At 44.7% G+C, this 13,281-nt stretch overlaps 1 protein-coding gene across 1 annotated transcript in view; it reads right to left on the reverse strand.

The window, feature by feature from the left end:
* The window catches only part of FLI1 (Fli-1 proto-oncogene, ETS transcription factor), a gene marked incomplete at both ends in the record, with an annotated part of 77,518 nt that overhangs the window by 25,825 nt on the left and 38,412 nt on the right, over window positions 1-13,281 (reverse strand). The window contains one exon of the mRNA XM_079545726.1: window positions 6,754-6,965. Coding sequence (XP_079401852.1) covers window positions 6,754-6,965 — 212 coding nt within the window. The remainder of the gene's footprint in view (window positions 1-6,753; window positions 6,966-13,281) is intronic.

Here is a 13,281-nt window from a genome sequence, read left to right on the forward strand (position 1 = left end):
CCCAGCCCTAAAGAATGTACCAGGGAAGGGCAGGACTATCGCCCTCATCTTTACAAGAGTGTCTTAGTGTGCAGGCTCTACAAAGCAAGCACAGAGCCTGTATCCAGTGCAGCTCAGCCCGCTGCTTTCACTGCACAGCCGTCCTTCCTCCCTGCCAGGAGGAAAGAGGCTTGGGAGGAAACCATTTGCTGAAGGGTAAGAACTATGACAGTGCACCAAATCCCACACTCTGAGTTCAGTTGGCAAGACTTCCAAGTTTGGACACTAAACAAATTTGTTTCTTAATCTGAATGACGGGGGGGCTGGGGGAAGAAATTACTGAAATTCAGTTATCACGGCTGGGAGATAAATGCTCCACCGAGATATTCCAAGGCAGATGGTAATTTTTTCCTCATGTCTTGCTGAGGGAATGTTGCTTCAAAATGGAAATAAGATGTATAACTTACACATGTTCGAATTTAAGGCTTTACTATTTCGCCTACTGTTTTTCCAGGCAGGGAACCAAAATCCGCCTTCGGAGAGGCAAACTGCTGAAGGTTTAATGTCCCCGTGGCAGTCAGAGGAGAGTCTGAGCAACTGCAGGGACACCGGGGTTTTCACAGGGAATGCAATCGTTCCTAACTTTCTGTTGAAATTCCCTGTGTCAGGTGTTAAACGCTGCCTGTACTGGCAGAGAAAAAGCCCTGAAGCAGCACAAAGACTCTTATTCTTTCCTGAGGTACAGGCTGTCCTGAGAAGACTCGGCGAAGCAGCGAGCATCGCTGCCATGTGCTAGCAGTGCTGGCACAGCTCCCTGCTGCCCGCCATCCTTCCAGGGGGCTCCTGCTCCCCCCACCACCTCTAGTTGAATTTCCCCAGACATAACCCCTTTGGTTTTACACGTGCAATATTTATACTGGGATGGTTACAAATCCCATATCCATACAAAGCGATAGGATACATCCAGTCTGTCAGATAAGTCTATCTTCCAGAAGGCTGATCTATGTAGGAGTGCACAGGTTTTCTGGTGGCATCAAATGACACACATGAACAGACTGCAGGGACCTGGGCTGTCTTCACTCTCTCTGCTGTGTACTGTGCACATTCACATGGCTGACAGCAAAGGAGCAAAAATAACCCCAGCACTGTAAGATTTCCTCAGCAATTCTGTGATCATTTTTCACTTTGTAGACGCAGCCATCTCTCTTGGCTTGGCAGCCAGGGCCCTGCGGATCCTTTGCTTGCTCTGTATGTCTCAGCAGCCAAAACCAGACAAACCAAGTATCCAGGGCAGAGAGCTCAAAAAAAGTTGTAGGGACTAAGGGACCAACAACTGGCTTACCCCAGCAGCACAGTGCAGGAAAAGACCACTCCACTCATCCTGTGAGAAATGTTAAATGCACCCGTGCACCTTCAGGGCTGTGTCCATGTGGATGTACAGATGCCTCCCTTCCTTTTGAACAAATTTTGATGGCTGGGTCCACAACTAACCCCAGATAGAAGAAAGCAAACTTAACTGGGGATGGCATTACCAAAACTTTATTAGGCAGATCAAACTGCCCTTCTCTTAAGAAAAGCACTTTAACAGCAGCAAGCAGGAACATCCTTACTTTTGTGTCCTTTGCAGTGCAGCATTTCCTACTAAATCCAAATGAGACCAAATGAATGCTATTAGTCTGACCAGTGCCCACAGCTTCTGGAGGTGCCTCACTGCACAGCCCAGCCTGCCCTAACAGGAGGCACTCAGCAGCGTCCCAGCAGAGGGTACGTGTAAGTGTGGGCAGTACAAAGAAGAATTCAGTATGGGAATAACTACAGTATCAAATGAGAACAGGCAGCCGTGAGCCATGAATGGGGTATTCATTGGAATACACTCCTTTCTTACTTCATGCATTACTCACAAGCAGACTTAGATTTATAGAAAAATTTCCTCATTATTTGAAATGGTTTGTGAGATTTCAGATGCCTGATTAATCCTCAAGTATTCACAGATTATCCCTACTCCAGGCTTTCAAGTGGCTACACATGCTGCAGTTGCTCAGGTTTGGAGCAGAAAATGTTGTAATCTCCCAGTGTAAAGGGATACAGGCCGCTTTCACAAAATCTCCTGAGTGTATTCACTATGGCAGTGACTGAGTCCAAGGAATACGAAGCAGTGCTCATTCCCACTGTCAGCCCAAAGACTCTTCATTCCAGCAGCTCCAGTAGCAGTCTCTGGGGATGCCAAGAGCTTGGTGTTTTGGGAAAGTGTGTGCTAGACTGGCCAAAACGGACAAGCAGCCAGCCTGGCATTGACTAATAACTGCTCTGTACTGCTTCAGTTTGTGTTCCAGATACTTGGAAATAAAGCAATTACTGTCCCAGGGCCTCTGTCTAGGAATCACCTTTGGCTTTCATTTGAAGGAGCAAAATAAGGGGTTTTAACGATTTCTGAAACTGACTCAGCTGTGATCAGTGGGACATTTCCTTCTTCTCTTTATCCTTTTATTCCTATCCTTCCATTCCTCTCCTCTTCAAATCTTTTTTTTTCCCTCTTAATTAAGCATGCCACTTACATGTGTAAGTCCTCATTTGATCATCTCAACTTTAAACGTGAAATTAAATTTTATTTTTGTTCAGTGAAGGAAGTAGGAACAAATACATCATGATTCTGCTTCTGATTCCTTTCACAGGCAAGGAACAGAGCTCTCAGGGCAGAAGCAAAGTTCCTTGAACCTCAGCTTCAACAGTGCCTCACATTTACACGCCCAAAGCAAGGAATGCCTGAAGAGGAGGCTCACATTGGAAAAGAGGCTCTAGAAGCCTGCAGAAAGAAGAGATGGCTGTAGAAAGGATGGAAAGAAATGTACGATTGATAAAACTCAAATTGTGTGGGGAAAACACAGAGGCTCATGCAGCTCTAACGTGTCTGTATTTACAACTCACAGGTACAAGACAAGCAGAAGGTATTTGCATGGGCTGCTGCTCTGGCTGGGGACTGGAACAGCACCATGAATCCCACTAGAGGGCTCACATGCTATTTACAGGCATTTTTATTCCTAAAGACATCACTGATGGCCTCTTTGTTTTGCTTTGAGAAAATTATAGTGGCATAAAAATGTTCTGAGATCCCTGAACCTTAACACCATTTTAGTATTCTGAAGCAGGAGAAGGCTTTCAAAGCGGTTTCAAAGCACTGACAGCAGCATTTTAGCTAGGCAAAATTCATAACATCAGTTGGAATTACATAGGAGAGTTCATCCGCATCTACGCAGGCATCCAGAACATGTGAATATTATTTTTTATGGGCAGATCATACAAATTTTGTAGCATCAAATGCAGATATGCAGTGGCTGAATTTGTAGCATCTGTTGTTTGGTTCACTCTTTGCTTTTGGAATTGCTGTAAATGATATGGAAAAATCTGTTATTAACACTGACTGTAAATTAGATTAAACTTTACCCAGCCTTTTCCTTTATTCTTCAGATTTTAAAATGCAAAAGATTCTCATCCTTTTAAAAAATGTATATAAAAATGCCTTTATATTGAAAAGGCAACCAAAGGCCCTAATGGCAACCCAGGTGTGGTATATTTGGAGCTGTAAATGCACGTCGTAGAAGACAGAGCTTTCCTCTGGTGGGCTATAAACTGAATAAACAGAAGACACAAATCCAGCAGAGAGTAAAGAACACAAGCCAAATTCCCAGTCCCTGAAAAAATGCAAAGAGAAAAGAAAGGTTTACACAACACCTTTTTGTAAACTGAAGGAAAGGCTGGATCTCTATTTCTGCTGTGTAACAGGTCAGAGCAAGGGCTGAGCAAGGAGCTGTGCAAGAAGGCAAGGACAGACTGATGGTGTGAGCTGCATCCAGCTCTGCTCATACTCAAACTCACCATATTTCTACCTCTGAATCTTGCAATAATGCACAAGTCCCATCATCTCATCTAAGGCACAGATTCCTGCAACCACCTGAACGTCCCACATACACAATGGGATGCAGCTATCTGGGAAATCCTTCCTACACGTGATGTGGAGTAGACACCTGGGCAGAGCTGCCACTTTGTTTAGCACTGGAAGGAATGGCTCTGCACAATGGACTGGGAGAGGTTCTTCAAAGAGCCCTTCTCCCACCAAAGCAGCCCATCACATCATATCTCAGCCATCAGACCTGCTTCTGAGCACTAAGGTAAAGGAGAAAAGCTGCACGCTGCCCCTTACGGTCACCCAGCTCTCTCCACTGTCAGGTTTCCTACGGCTCTATCACTCCCTAGAGTACACAAACCATTCTCTCAACGAGGAGAAAATGCTTGTGCTTCAAGTCCAGGTGAAACACAAAAAAGCTACTCTCTCTAACGAGGCAGCTGGAACTCGGTAAGAGACTGTATTTGAAAAACAAGGGAGAGAAAGACAGGGAGAGAGAGAGGGAGGAAGGGGGAAGAGGCTTTGTTATTCAGTCTGTTCGAGTTAATCGGTAGTGAGATCAGTTTGTGCTGCTCAGATGGTGTCAGTTTTGCCAGGCAGCTGATGGGGCAGAGGAAGAAGCGACAGGCGCAGCCTGACCTGAAAAAATGAACTGTGATGGACATGAGAGGGAAGGACAAATCTTTAGCCATGGATGGTGAGAGAGGATGGATACATCAGATGAATGTTCTCGTGTCTTGGATTGGTTGGAGCTCCTGTGCTAACAAGTTATGAAAAGGCAAGGATGGAAGTTATTTCAGTGCTGACTTCTGACATGCAAAACAGTCCTTTCTTTTTTTCCAACAGGTTGGAAGTCGTTACCCCCTTCTTAGAGTGACTGAGGACACTGAGTTTCTGCCTAAAAATCTTGTAGGTTCAAGTAAACCCATAAAAAAGGATTTCCTTTTTGCCCAGAATAAACACACTTCTGGAGAGCCTTTCTCTAGGGGTATCGGAGCACTTACAGTTGCTAATGGATCAGCCTGTCAAAGCACTATTATTTCCTTTTTTTTCTGAACAGAAGAGGAAATTGCAGCACAAAGACCACTATGGAAGCTCAGCCCAATACTTTTGACTGATTCTGTGATTCTCTAACTGCTAAGTACATGCAATACACATACAAGGAAAATGTTACATAGACTTCTGGACATATATAAATACACCTACATGCAAATCTATGCAGAGCAGGCTTTTGCAAGATGTAAAAAGCAGAAATATTCACTGCCTCTGGTAGCTCAGCAAATTTGACAGGACTTCTTCCTTGTTAGGCCCTCCAAAATCTGCTAGAGTGAGACAGCAGCAGAATAAAGGGAGGAAACCCTCTGTGAGAGTTGGTCTGCTACTGTTGGCATGAGCAACTGATGCAGTCCTACAAAGGGTTTCCTCACATGACTGTGGGAGTGTGCTGCCTGTGCCACATGTGAGACTGATTCTGCCACCTCTGTTCTCATGACTGGTTTAACTCTGCGCAGGATGGAGAGGTCAAATCCATCCCAATTCCTGTGCACCCTAGGGATGGATTTTTTCAGGAAAAAGGAAAAAAAAAGCCCATTTTCCTATGTTTCAGCTTGTAATCTGAGCAAAAATCCCAGTAGTTCTTCCAAGGTCCGGATGTGACACCAAGGTACAACTGGGGCAGCATCAAATTCGATCTACAAATGATTGAACAGACAAACAGACCTTTATCTCATAGTAAAATCAGCATCTGTATACTGATGAGGAAAAGCAACACACTGCTGTTTGAAGTTTGTAACACCATCATCTCACTATAGAAGTCTGAAACTGTGAGGCTGCTTTCTGTTTCAAGCTTTACCTCGCTAGGTTCTCAGAAACCAGGAAAGTAGGCTGTTAAAGAAAAGCCCTCAGATGTTCAACTATATTAACATCATATAAATGTTACAGATCCTTGTGACTTTGAAATTAAAATTAATAAGAAATGAACGTGTGCTAAAATCTAATTCTAAAAATGAACTAGTTTTAAATTGTATATATTTAAAACTGAAATAACTTAGAAGTTTTAGTCTTCATGACTTTCTCCAAGATGGTGCCGTTTTTTTCCTAGTGTTTTTACTTCTATAAATGTTCTTTAAAGAAACAGTCTGAGCTGATAAGAAAATATTTCCTTTGCTGAATGGGGAAATGATCCACCTTCCCCAGCTCTAACTACCAGTGGGATGGGGCAGGCTTCCCATTTCTATGGCTAAATATATTATAATCCATTTATTACTGATGGCTAACTTCTCTGTTCAGACCTAATCCTAAGCTCTCATTTTCACAAGTGGTCACTTATACACATGCAGAATATACGCACGTATTTTGTTTTGTTACACCTATTAGACTGCCATGAAATACATCAGTCTCTTCTTCTTGTCTTCATCAAATAGTTTTCCAATTTCCTACTGTTCCTTCTGCCCTGGCAAAGCACAAATCTAGTTGCAGATGCAATGAGAACTCCCTCCAGTGAAGCTCATGCAGCCCATTAGTTCAGCTTTCACTAGCTTCACTACTAGTATAAACTCTGTCTTTGGAAGCCCATTGAACCATGGCATATTTGTGAGATGCTGAACTAAGTGATGAAATGCGTAAATCAAAGCAGTGTTTGTAGGATGAACTCTGTCCTGGCAGTCTCACATCCCAGTCTGTACAACGTTCAGAGAGACTGGTAGAGTTGTGTGCTAAGGATCTGCAAGCCACGAGTGACAAGAAACTGCTTCCAGGGGTAATGGGGTACGACTACATGGACACTGGGTTTGTTGAACTGCAGAGCACAAACGGACAACACGTGCTTTACTTTTATTTAAGATTCAGCAGAAGAGGAAAGGGTCTTTCCTTACCTTGATCCATTCATGTGGTCATATTCTCTTTTAACATTGACCCGGACTGGCTGGTTAATCCACTCCTGCTGAGGAGGTAAAGGGTTGATTTTGTGTGGCTGGCCATAGTCAGGGTTCCCTGAGGCTGTCATGTCTGCCTTGGGGAGGTGAGTGGCAGCGCCGTATGTGGAGTCAAAGAGGGACTGGTCGTCGCTCACCACCGACAGGGCCTCCTGAGGAGAGAAAAAACAAGTGCTCAGGGTTGTGACTAAACCAGTAACCCCACTCTCATTCTCTCTTTGAGCTGGTGAGCACCTGTGAGGGCCCCCCAGCTGCCCAGCTCTGTCTGAAATTGCCACCTGTCAGGATTGCAGATTGAATCAGATACTTTGGGGTCCATCAACCCGTATGCAAAACCAGTGGGTTCCTTTGCTAGCTGCTGGGTGGGGCAAGAATTAAGGTTATCTGACTTCTGCAAACAGCAAAGGTGGCAGCTGGCTGCTACACCGTGCCCAGGGGTCACTGGAAACAGACTCTGAGAAGCAGCTTTACCTGTGTTTTATGTAGTTTCTTGCCCTCCTGTCTGCACTTGCTGGTCCAAAACCATAAAAATAGATATGTACATAAAATATCTGGAGTGTCATTGGAGGTGCACGTTATTTCTGAGCATCTTCTTCCAAAGGGTTTTGTGTGGGGTCTATATTTTGAGGCTACCCATGAAGCAGAAGCAGTCAGTGCAGGTCAGAGTTACGGGTGTTAGTGGTGGGATAAAAAATGCAGTATTTACCCTTTTTGTTTATTTTGTGGGAAATGTAGGACTGGTGAGTTACCAAATGTGCATTTCTAGAAATGCTTAAAAACAGGAAATTGTTATCCTTTTTTTTTTCCCCTGCTGAAACTCAAAATGTTGACAAAAAGTTTTGCCTATCAATTTCCTTGCGTTGATGCACTTGGGTTTTCTAAATGAAGCATGCCAGGCTCATACAGGCTTTGGCACAGTCCTTCCTTATTCCAAGTGCATCTGACAGGGTCTGCATGTTCTTGAATGGAGCTCAGCTAACCACACAGAGCACAGCTGCCATTATGGCTGGCAAGCCAGAAACTGAAGGAGGAACCTCCCAGCCTAAAAGTACACATTACTTTAATGTGAGTTAATGGAGCAGCCCTCCAAAACAAAGGCAGCAATGGAGTCGCCTCCTCTGTGGACTGAGCACTGAGAAGACCTGTAATACACATGAAGCAGTGGGTTACTGTGGGGGTGCAGATGCTGCCTTTGCTTTCAAAGCTGATCTGTTGCTAAACCTCTGGTGTTCCAAATTCACAGGACGCGATCCAAATTATGAGCTTTTAGAAATAATAAATTGTTGTTCTCTGCCTTCTTCCCCACAACAGTCATTTCTGAGGTTAGTTTTGCAAACTTTTTCCACAACTGAGGAGGGAAACAGAAATTCTGAAAACTTAGAAACATACAGCTGCTGAAATCCTCTGATCACACGAGAATCAAAGCGAAAATCAGATATTAAGGGGCTTGTGATATCATCACAAAAAATGTCAATAGTTGTAGTTCAACTGGCTAAATATTAGAATCCCTCTCAGCTTGAAATTCACCCATTTAGCACGAGTCATGTCAGTGCTCTGCGTCTACAGATATCAGCACTTTTCTATCGCAGACCTCAGATCACGTAACAAAACCAAACACTCCTGAGCAGCCTTGAGTTTCACTGAGCCTGACTAAGCCTGAATTCAGGACAGCCCTCATATGTGTGTAAGTCCTGCTGAAGTCTCAGTTTTTGCTACAAGCATTTTGCAAGCAACCTCTCACCCTGAGCAGCTGCAATGGCGACAGCCCTTAAACAGCACTGAGAGCTTTTGCCCACGCTGCCTAATGCTGCACGTTGCATGTTCCTGCATGACCCCAGCCTTCTGTCCTTACAGAGATGGAGAATTTCTTCAGGATACAAGCTTTGCCTGTGTAGAACGGTGTAAGGACACATTGCTGTCTGGTAATAGCTCTTAAATCAGATCAGGCCTTCCTTCCAGAGGTAGGGCTCCAGAAGCTTGCAGCTTCTCTGGTTTACTGTCAAGCTATCAGACAACAGTTCCAAAATGACCCATCTCCAATAGGCCTCTGTTTAGAAAATGTGGAGCTCCCAGCATTATGAGGTGGTAGGCGGGCAACAGATATGTGGGGTGCTGGATTGATTTCTGCCTTCCTAGTCTGTGCTGTGCATCCTGGATGAGGGCTGAGCCTCGTAGCAAGCAGTCAGGAAACCATCTGTACCACTGTGAATGCACGGGGTGCTTTTAAGCTGTTCTCTTTTGGAGATTTCCAGTTTAAAACCACGCACAAATCTACCTTTGAGGGAGGAAATATCTGGGAAAACGTTATTTCTACCTAAAGCCATTTTTCTTCTGAAGAGAGATTCTGCTGAAAAAAAATAAAATAAAATCAGAAAAGAAAAGAAAACATCAAGAAGCAAAGAACAGCCCCAGACTAGGATCAGCTATTAAGCCAGTATCTTTACAATACACAGAGCCAACAAAAGACAAGTACACAGTTGTCTGGTATCAGATGGAAAGTCTGCCTCCTCAGATAAGGACCTTCCCTGACAGACAAGTGGCCGGGCCCTGCCTGCACAGCAGTGACAGCCAGCAGGCAGGCAGCAGCTGCATGGAGCAGCTCTGCATTTTGCTGCTCGAGTGTATGCAGTCTGCAAAATGCACAGGCTTCATCGCACAGAGGAAAAGAAATTCAAATGTGATGACTGCCGTTGTGGCAGTGAACCAGGGACCATTTGAGCTAAAGCCTTGAGTTAGTTACAGCAACAAACACTACAGACTCATGGCTCAGAGGGAACTGATGACACACAGAGCTTCGGCAGATGAGAGATAGTGGCTTGTAACACCTGCTCACAGTCAGGACGTGCAAGCAAATAGCAAACAAGTATTGCTGATTGCATGCGAGGAAGTCGAGTGGCGTGCTGCCAGCCCTGCTGCAAACAGCTTTTCTGTGATCTGGACATTACAACCTGGGAGAAAAGCAAGGGGGTGGTAGGTAGCAGGTAGCCTTTAACTTGTGGGATCAGAGCACAGGCCACTCAGCTGACACCCTAAAAGGAGGACTAAGTGGGACTCATTTTCCTGGAAGAGAACAAGGCTCAGCTGACCCTGCCAGGATGGGGAAGGCACACAACCTGCCTTTAGTCACTATCAGAGGCTCTCCTTGGCTAGATTCCGTTTTGAAGGACCTAATCTGATCAGGAAGTGTTTGACTTCAGCTCTTGCTGAGGAAGGGATCAAGAGTTAAACTGCATACCAGAGGGCAAATGTCTGTCCCACTGGAATCTAGAATTACTTAGTGTATGGTGACGGGCAACTGGGAGAGCAAGGCGAGGTGTGAAAGGTGCTAACATAACCTAACCAGACAGGGCACTGCTCACAGAGCTCCCCCCACGCTGTCGCCTCCTGGGCTGTGTCCTTGAGCTGGCCAGACTGTGTCTGAGACAGGGGTCTTGTGTGTATTACTCTGGCATATACGTTACATTATATTGCCTCTGGGAATAGGCCGGCTTCAGTTTTTCCAGTTTTTAATCACATTCCTGGCATAAATGTGGCAAGCCCCGTCTAGGCTGCTTGCAGCACGGCCATAGGCAAGTTCAGTCCCTGCAGAGCACAGCCTCAGCCTCCACAAGGCAGCCCACCACGATGGGCTCCATTGCTGTGAGCACTGAGACAACTTTGTGCAGAGCTAGCACGCACTCGTGGATCTCCTAGACATGAAAATGTGAAATGGCTATTAGTAATAACAGCTTTTAGTTGTGCAAGGATAAATCTGCAGGTTTTTGTTTTCTTAGACCAGCCACCCAGAGCCAGGTCCCAAGTATAAGTGCCTCAGTGTGGTGATTTGTGCTGTGATTTTGTTCCTGTGCTGCAGGAAAGGCAGCCTGCTCTGCTGGTCACACCAGCAGCACTGCGGCGGGGCAGAGGCAATGCTTCAAGCAAGTTATCCCGAGGCTTTACTGCCGTGTGCAAATGGCATTTATGTGTCAGCAAAAGGTTTTACTTTGGTTAATGAGGGGGACTGCTGGGGCATTTATTCTGCACGGAAGGGATGCATTCTGTATGAACAGCCCTCAGGCAAAAGTCAGGGGCATGCACACAGTGAGGATGTGCAATGTGAATTGTCACCACTCACCTCCTCGTTCTGCTCACTGTCCCCAACACAGGCTTGATAGAGCTGATGAGTGCACTAACAGCAGATCTAGCCCCAGGATGTCCTCACATTCTCTAACCCCCCAAGGTTTGCCTTGGACAAGGCCCTTAAAAGTTCAGGTTTTTACCCTTATCTGAAGTTTACTGCCAAGGATAGCTCATTAGAGGGTCCTGGTTCCCCACTCTGTGAGAAAGGTCAGGAGAACAAGAGCTGGTGAGGTGACGCTTGTCAGTGTTTTCACCCCAGATACAATGTAGTGTCTACAGTAACAACTTTTTCCAGGTGTATTCAATGAACTTACACTGAATGTTGACTTTGAGCTCTTTACATTCACTTTTCTGGCCATAACCACATTTAAAAAGCATTGCTGAAGATCAAAGATTCATCCTCCTCCACAAAGTCTGGCTTAGAAGCGAATGCTGAGTGCCTGACCCATCATGCTGTGCATGGAAAGAACTTCTACATCTAGAGAGGTGACTTTGTTACCTTTTTTTTCCAATAATATATTTCCACCACCTTTAGTCCTGCAGGAAAATCACTCCTGAAATACTTTTGTAAAGTGAATGCTACCAACTCAGACCCACCATCTGCTGGAGCCCAGAGGTGCAATGCAGAGCACTGCAATATTAGGTACCAACAGCAAAAAGTCTTACATATGGCTTGAGGTTAGCACAGAGGTTCTGCTCCTTGAACAGAAATGACTTTGGCACTGCACTTTTACAAGTCAGCACTTCTTTTGCCAACATCTCATACAAGCAGAAAGGAGATAACATCGGACTTACAAGAAAATGAGTCAAATATAAAATGTACAGAGGAACAGAGTCTGGGTTGATCTTGGGGCAGCACATTTGAATGGATTGAGCACGGAATTAGCAGACAGGAAGGCAGAGTATTATTCTCATCTCTGCCCATGATCTTAGACATAAGCTTTAGCAAGGTATTCCCTCATCTGTCCCTTTTCCTCCCTGCATCCTCTGTTGCTGTTCTACACATGCAGTAAAGCCCTGGTGGCTCTGAGCCTCATCCAGGGCTGTTAGTTTTTGAATTCCACATCTTTGCAGTGTGCTTTTTTGAGGTTTGCTCTTGCCATTCCACCTTCTTTGCAGCATATTATGTGACTGGTGCAGGGACTCCTGTAACTCCCCCTGGAAAATTATGAGCATAGGCATTTTATTGCTAACAACCACAATCCAATCTTGTGCCCTTCACAATCAATTTAAAGCCTGCCTCTATAGCAGAGGATTTGCAGACTGCAGCTATCACCAGAGACCCAACATAATGCTGTAGTGCAAATAGAAGGCTGAGAGTTGCCACTGCCTAACTTCCTTGCTCTAGATTTCTTCTATCCACTTGCAGAACTGCACAGTGACTGCCTGCCCATCCTGCTCACAGTATTTTCCAGCTGAGCTGATAGTATTTGTGTTGTGGCAACCCAAATGCTGTCATCCATGCCTCAGAGCTGTCCCTGCCCTGAGGAAGGATGGGAGGAGATGCAGTTTTGCTTTCCCCCCCTGCAGCTCAGGACTGAGGATTAAGGGGAAGGCAGCACGCCTTTCAGCCTGTGTCAAAGTTTCTGTACCTTTGAGGCTTTCTTTGTGTGGAAAGAAGGGTCACAACATTGCATGCTGGCTTTCATTTATTTTGATGATATCTCACACTCCTCTAATTTTGTACTTACTCTGCACTGAAGAATTACTCAAAACTACAAAGCAAGTCAGTTACCCAGACAAACTGTGATGCAAGCTCTCCTCTGCAGCTCTGCCTGCCTTTCTTTCACTTTCCATCAGGAGCACTACAATGGAGCTCAGCTTGGCAGCCTTAGAGAGCATCAGCATTTCTTCATAATTCAGATAAATTAAGAACCACAACTTAGTAACTTGTGCTAGGAGGAAACAAAGCCAGATAGGCATTCAGACTGAAATTAGAGATCACACAAAACCAGCTAAAAATTAGGGTAAGATAATTTTGCAAAACTTTTTATAAGGATATAAGTCATTTTTTTTTTTTTGGTCTTAATTTTTACACCCACTATCTCCATGAAATCACACATGAAGTGGATCAAATAAAGTTGCTAAAATGAATGTTTTGTTATTTTGATCTCAAGATCACCAAAACCTGACTCAAAAAGGAAAAAATAAGCCATGCTCTATACTTTGCTTTTCAGAAGATCACTGGAAGCATTTGACTTCATGTGCATATTTTAGGATCTGAACCAAAGGCATTTTTCTCAGTCAAAGCTTTGCATCAATCAGCTTAGAGCCCGTACTGATTTGTTTTCAGCAGGCTGAATATCAGGTGGGAATGAGTGGGTCCCAAGCACTCGTCCCCAACAAGTT

The sequence above is a fragment of the Tetrao urogallus genome, assembly GCF_951394365.1.
Source record: "Tetrao urogallus genome assembly, chromosome: 22".
NCBI lineage: Eukaryota > Metazoa > Chordata > Aves > Galliformes > Phasianidae > Tetrao > Tetrao urogallus.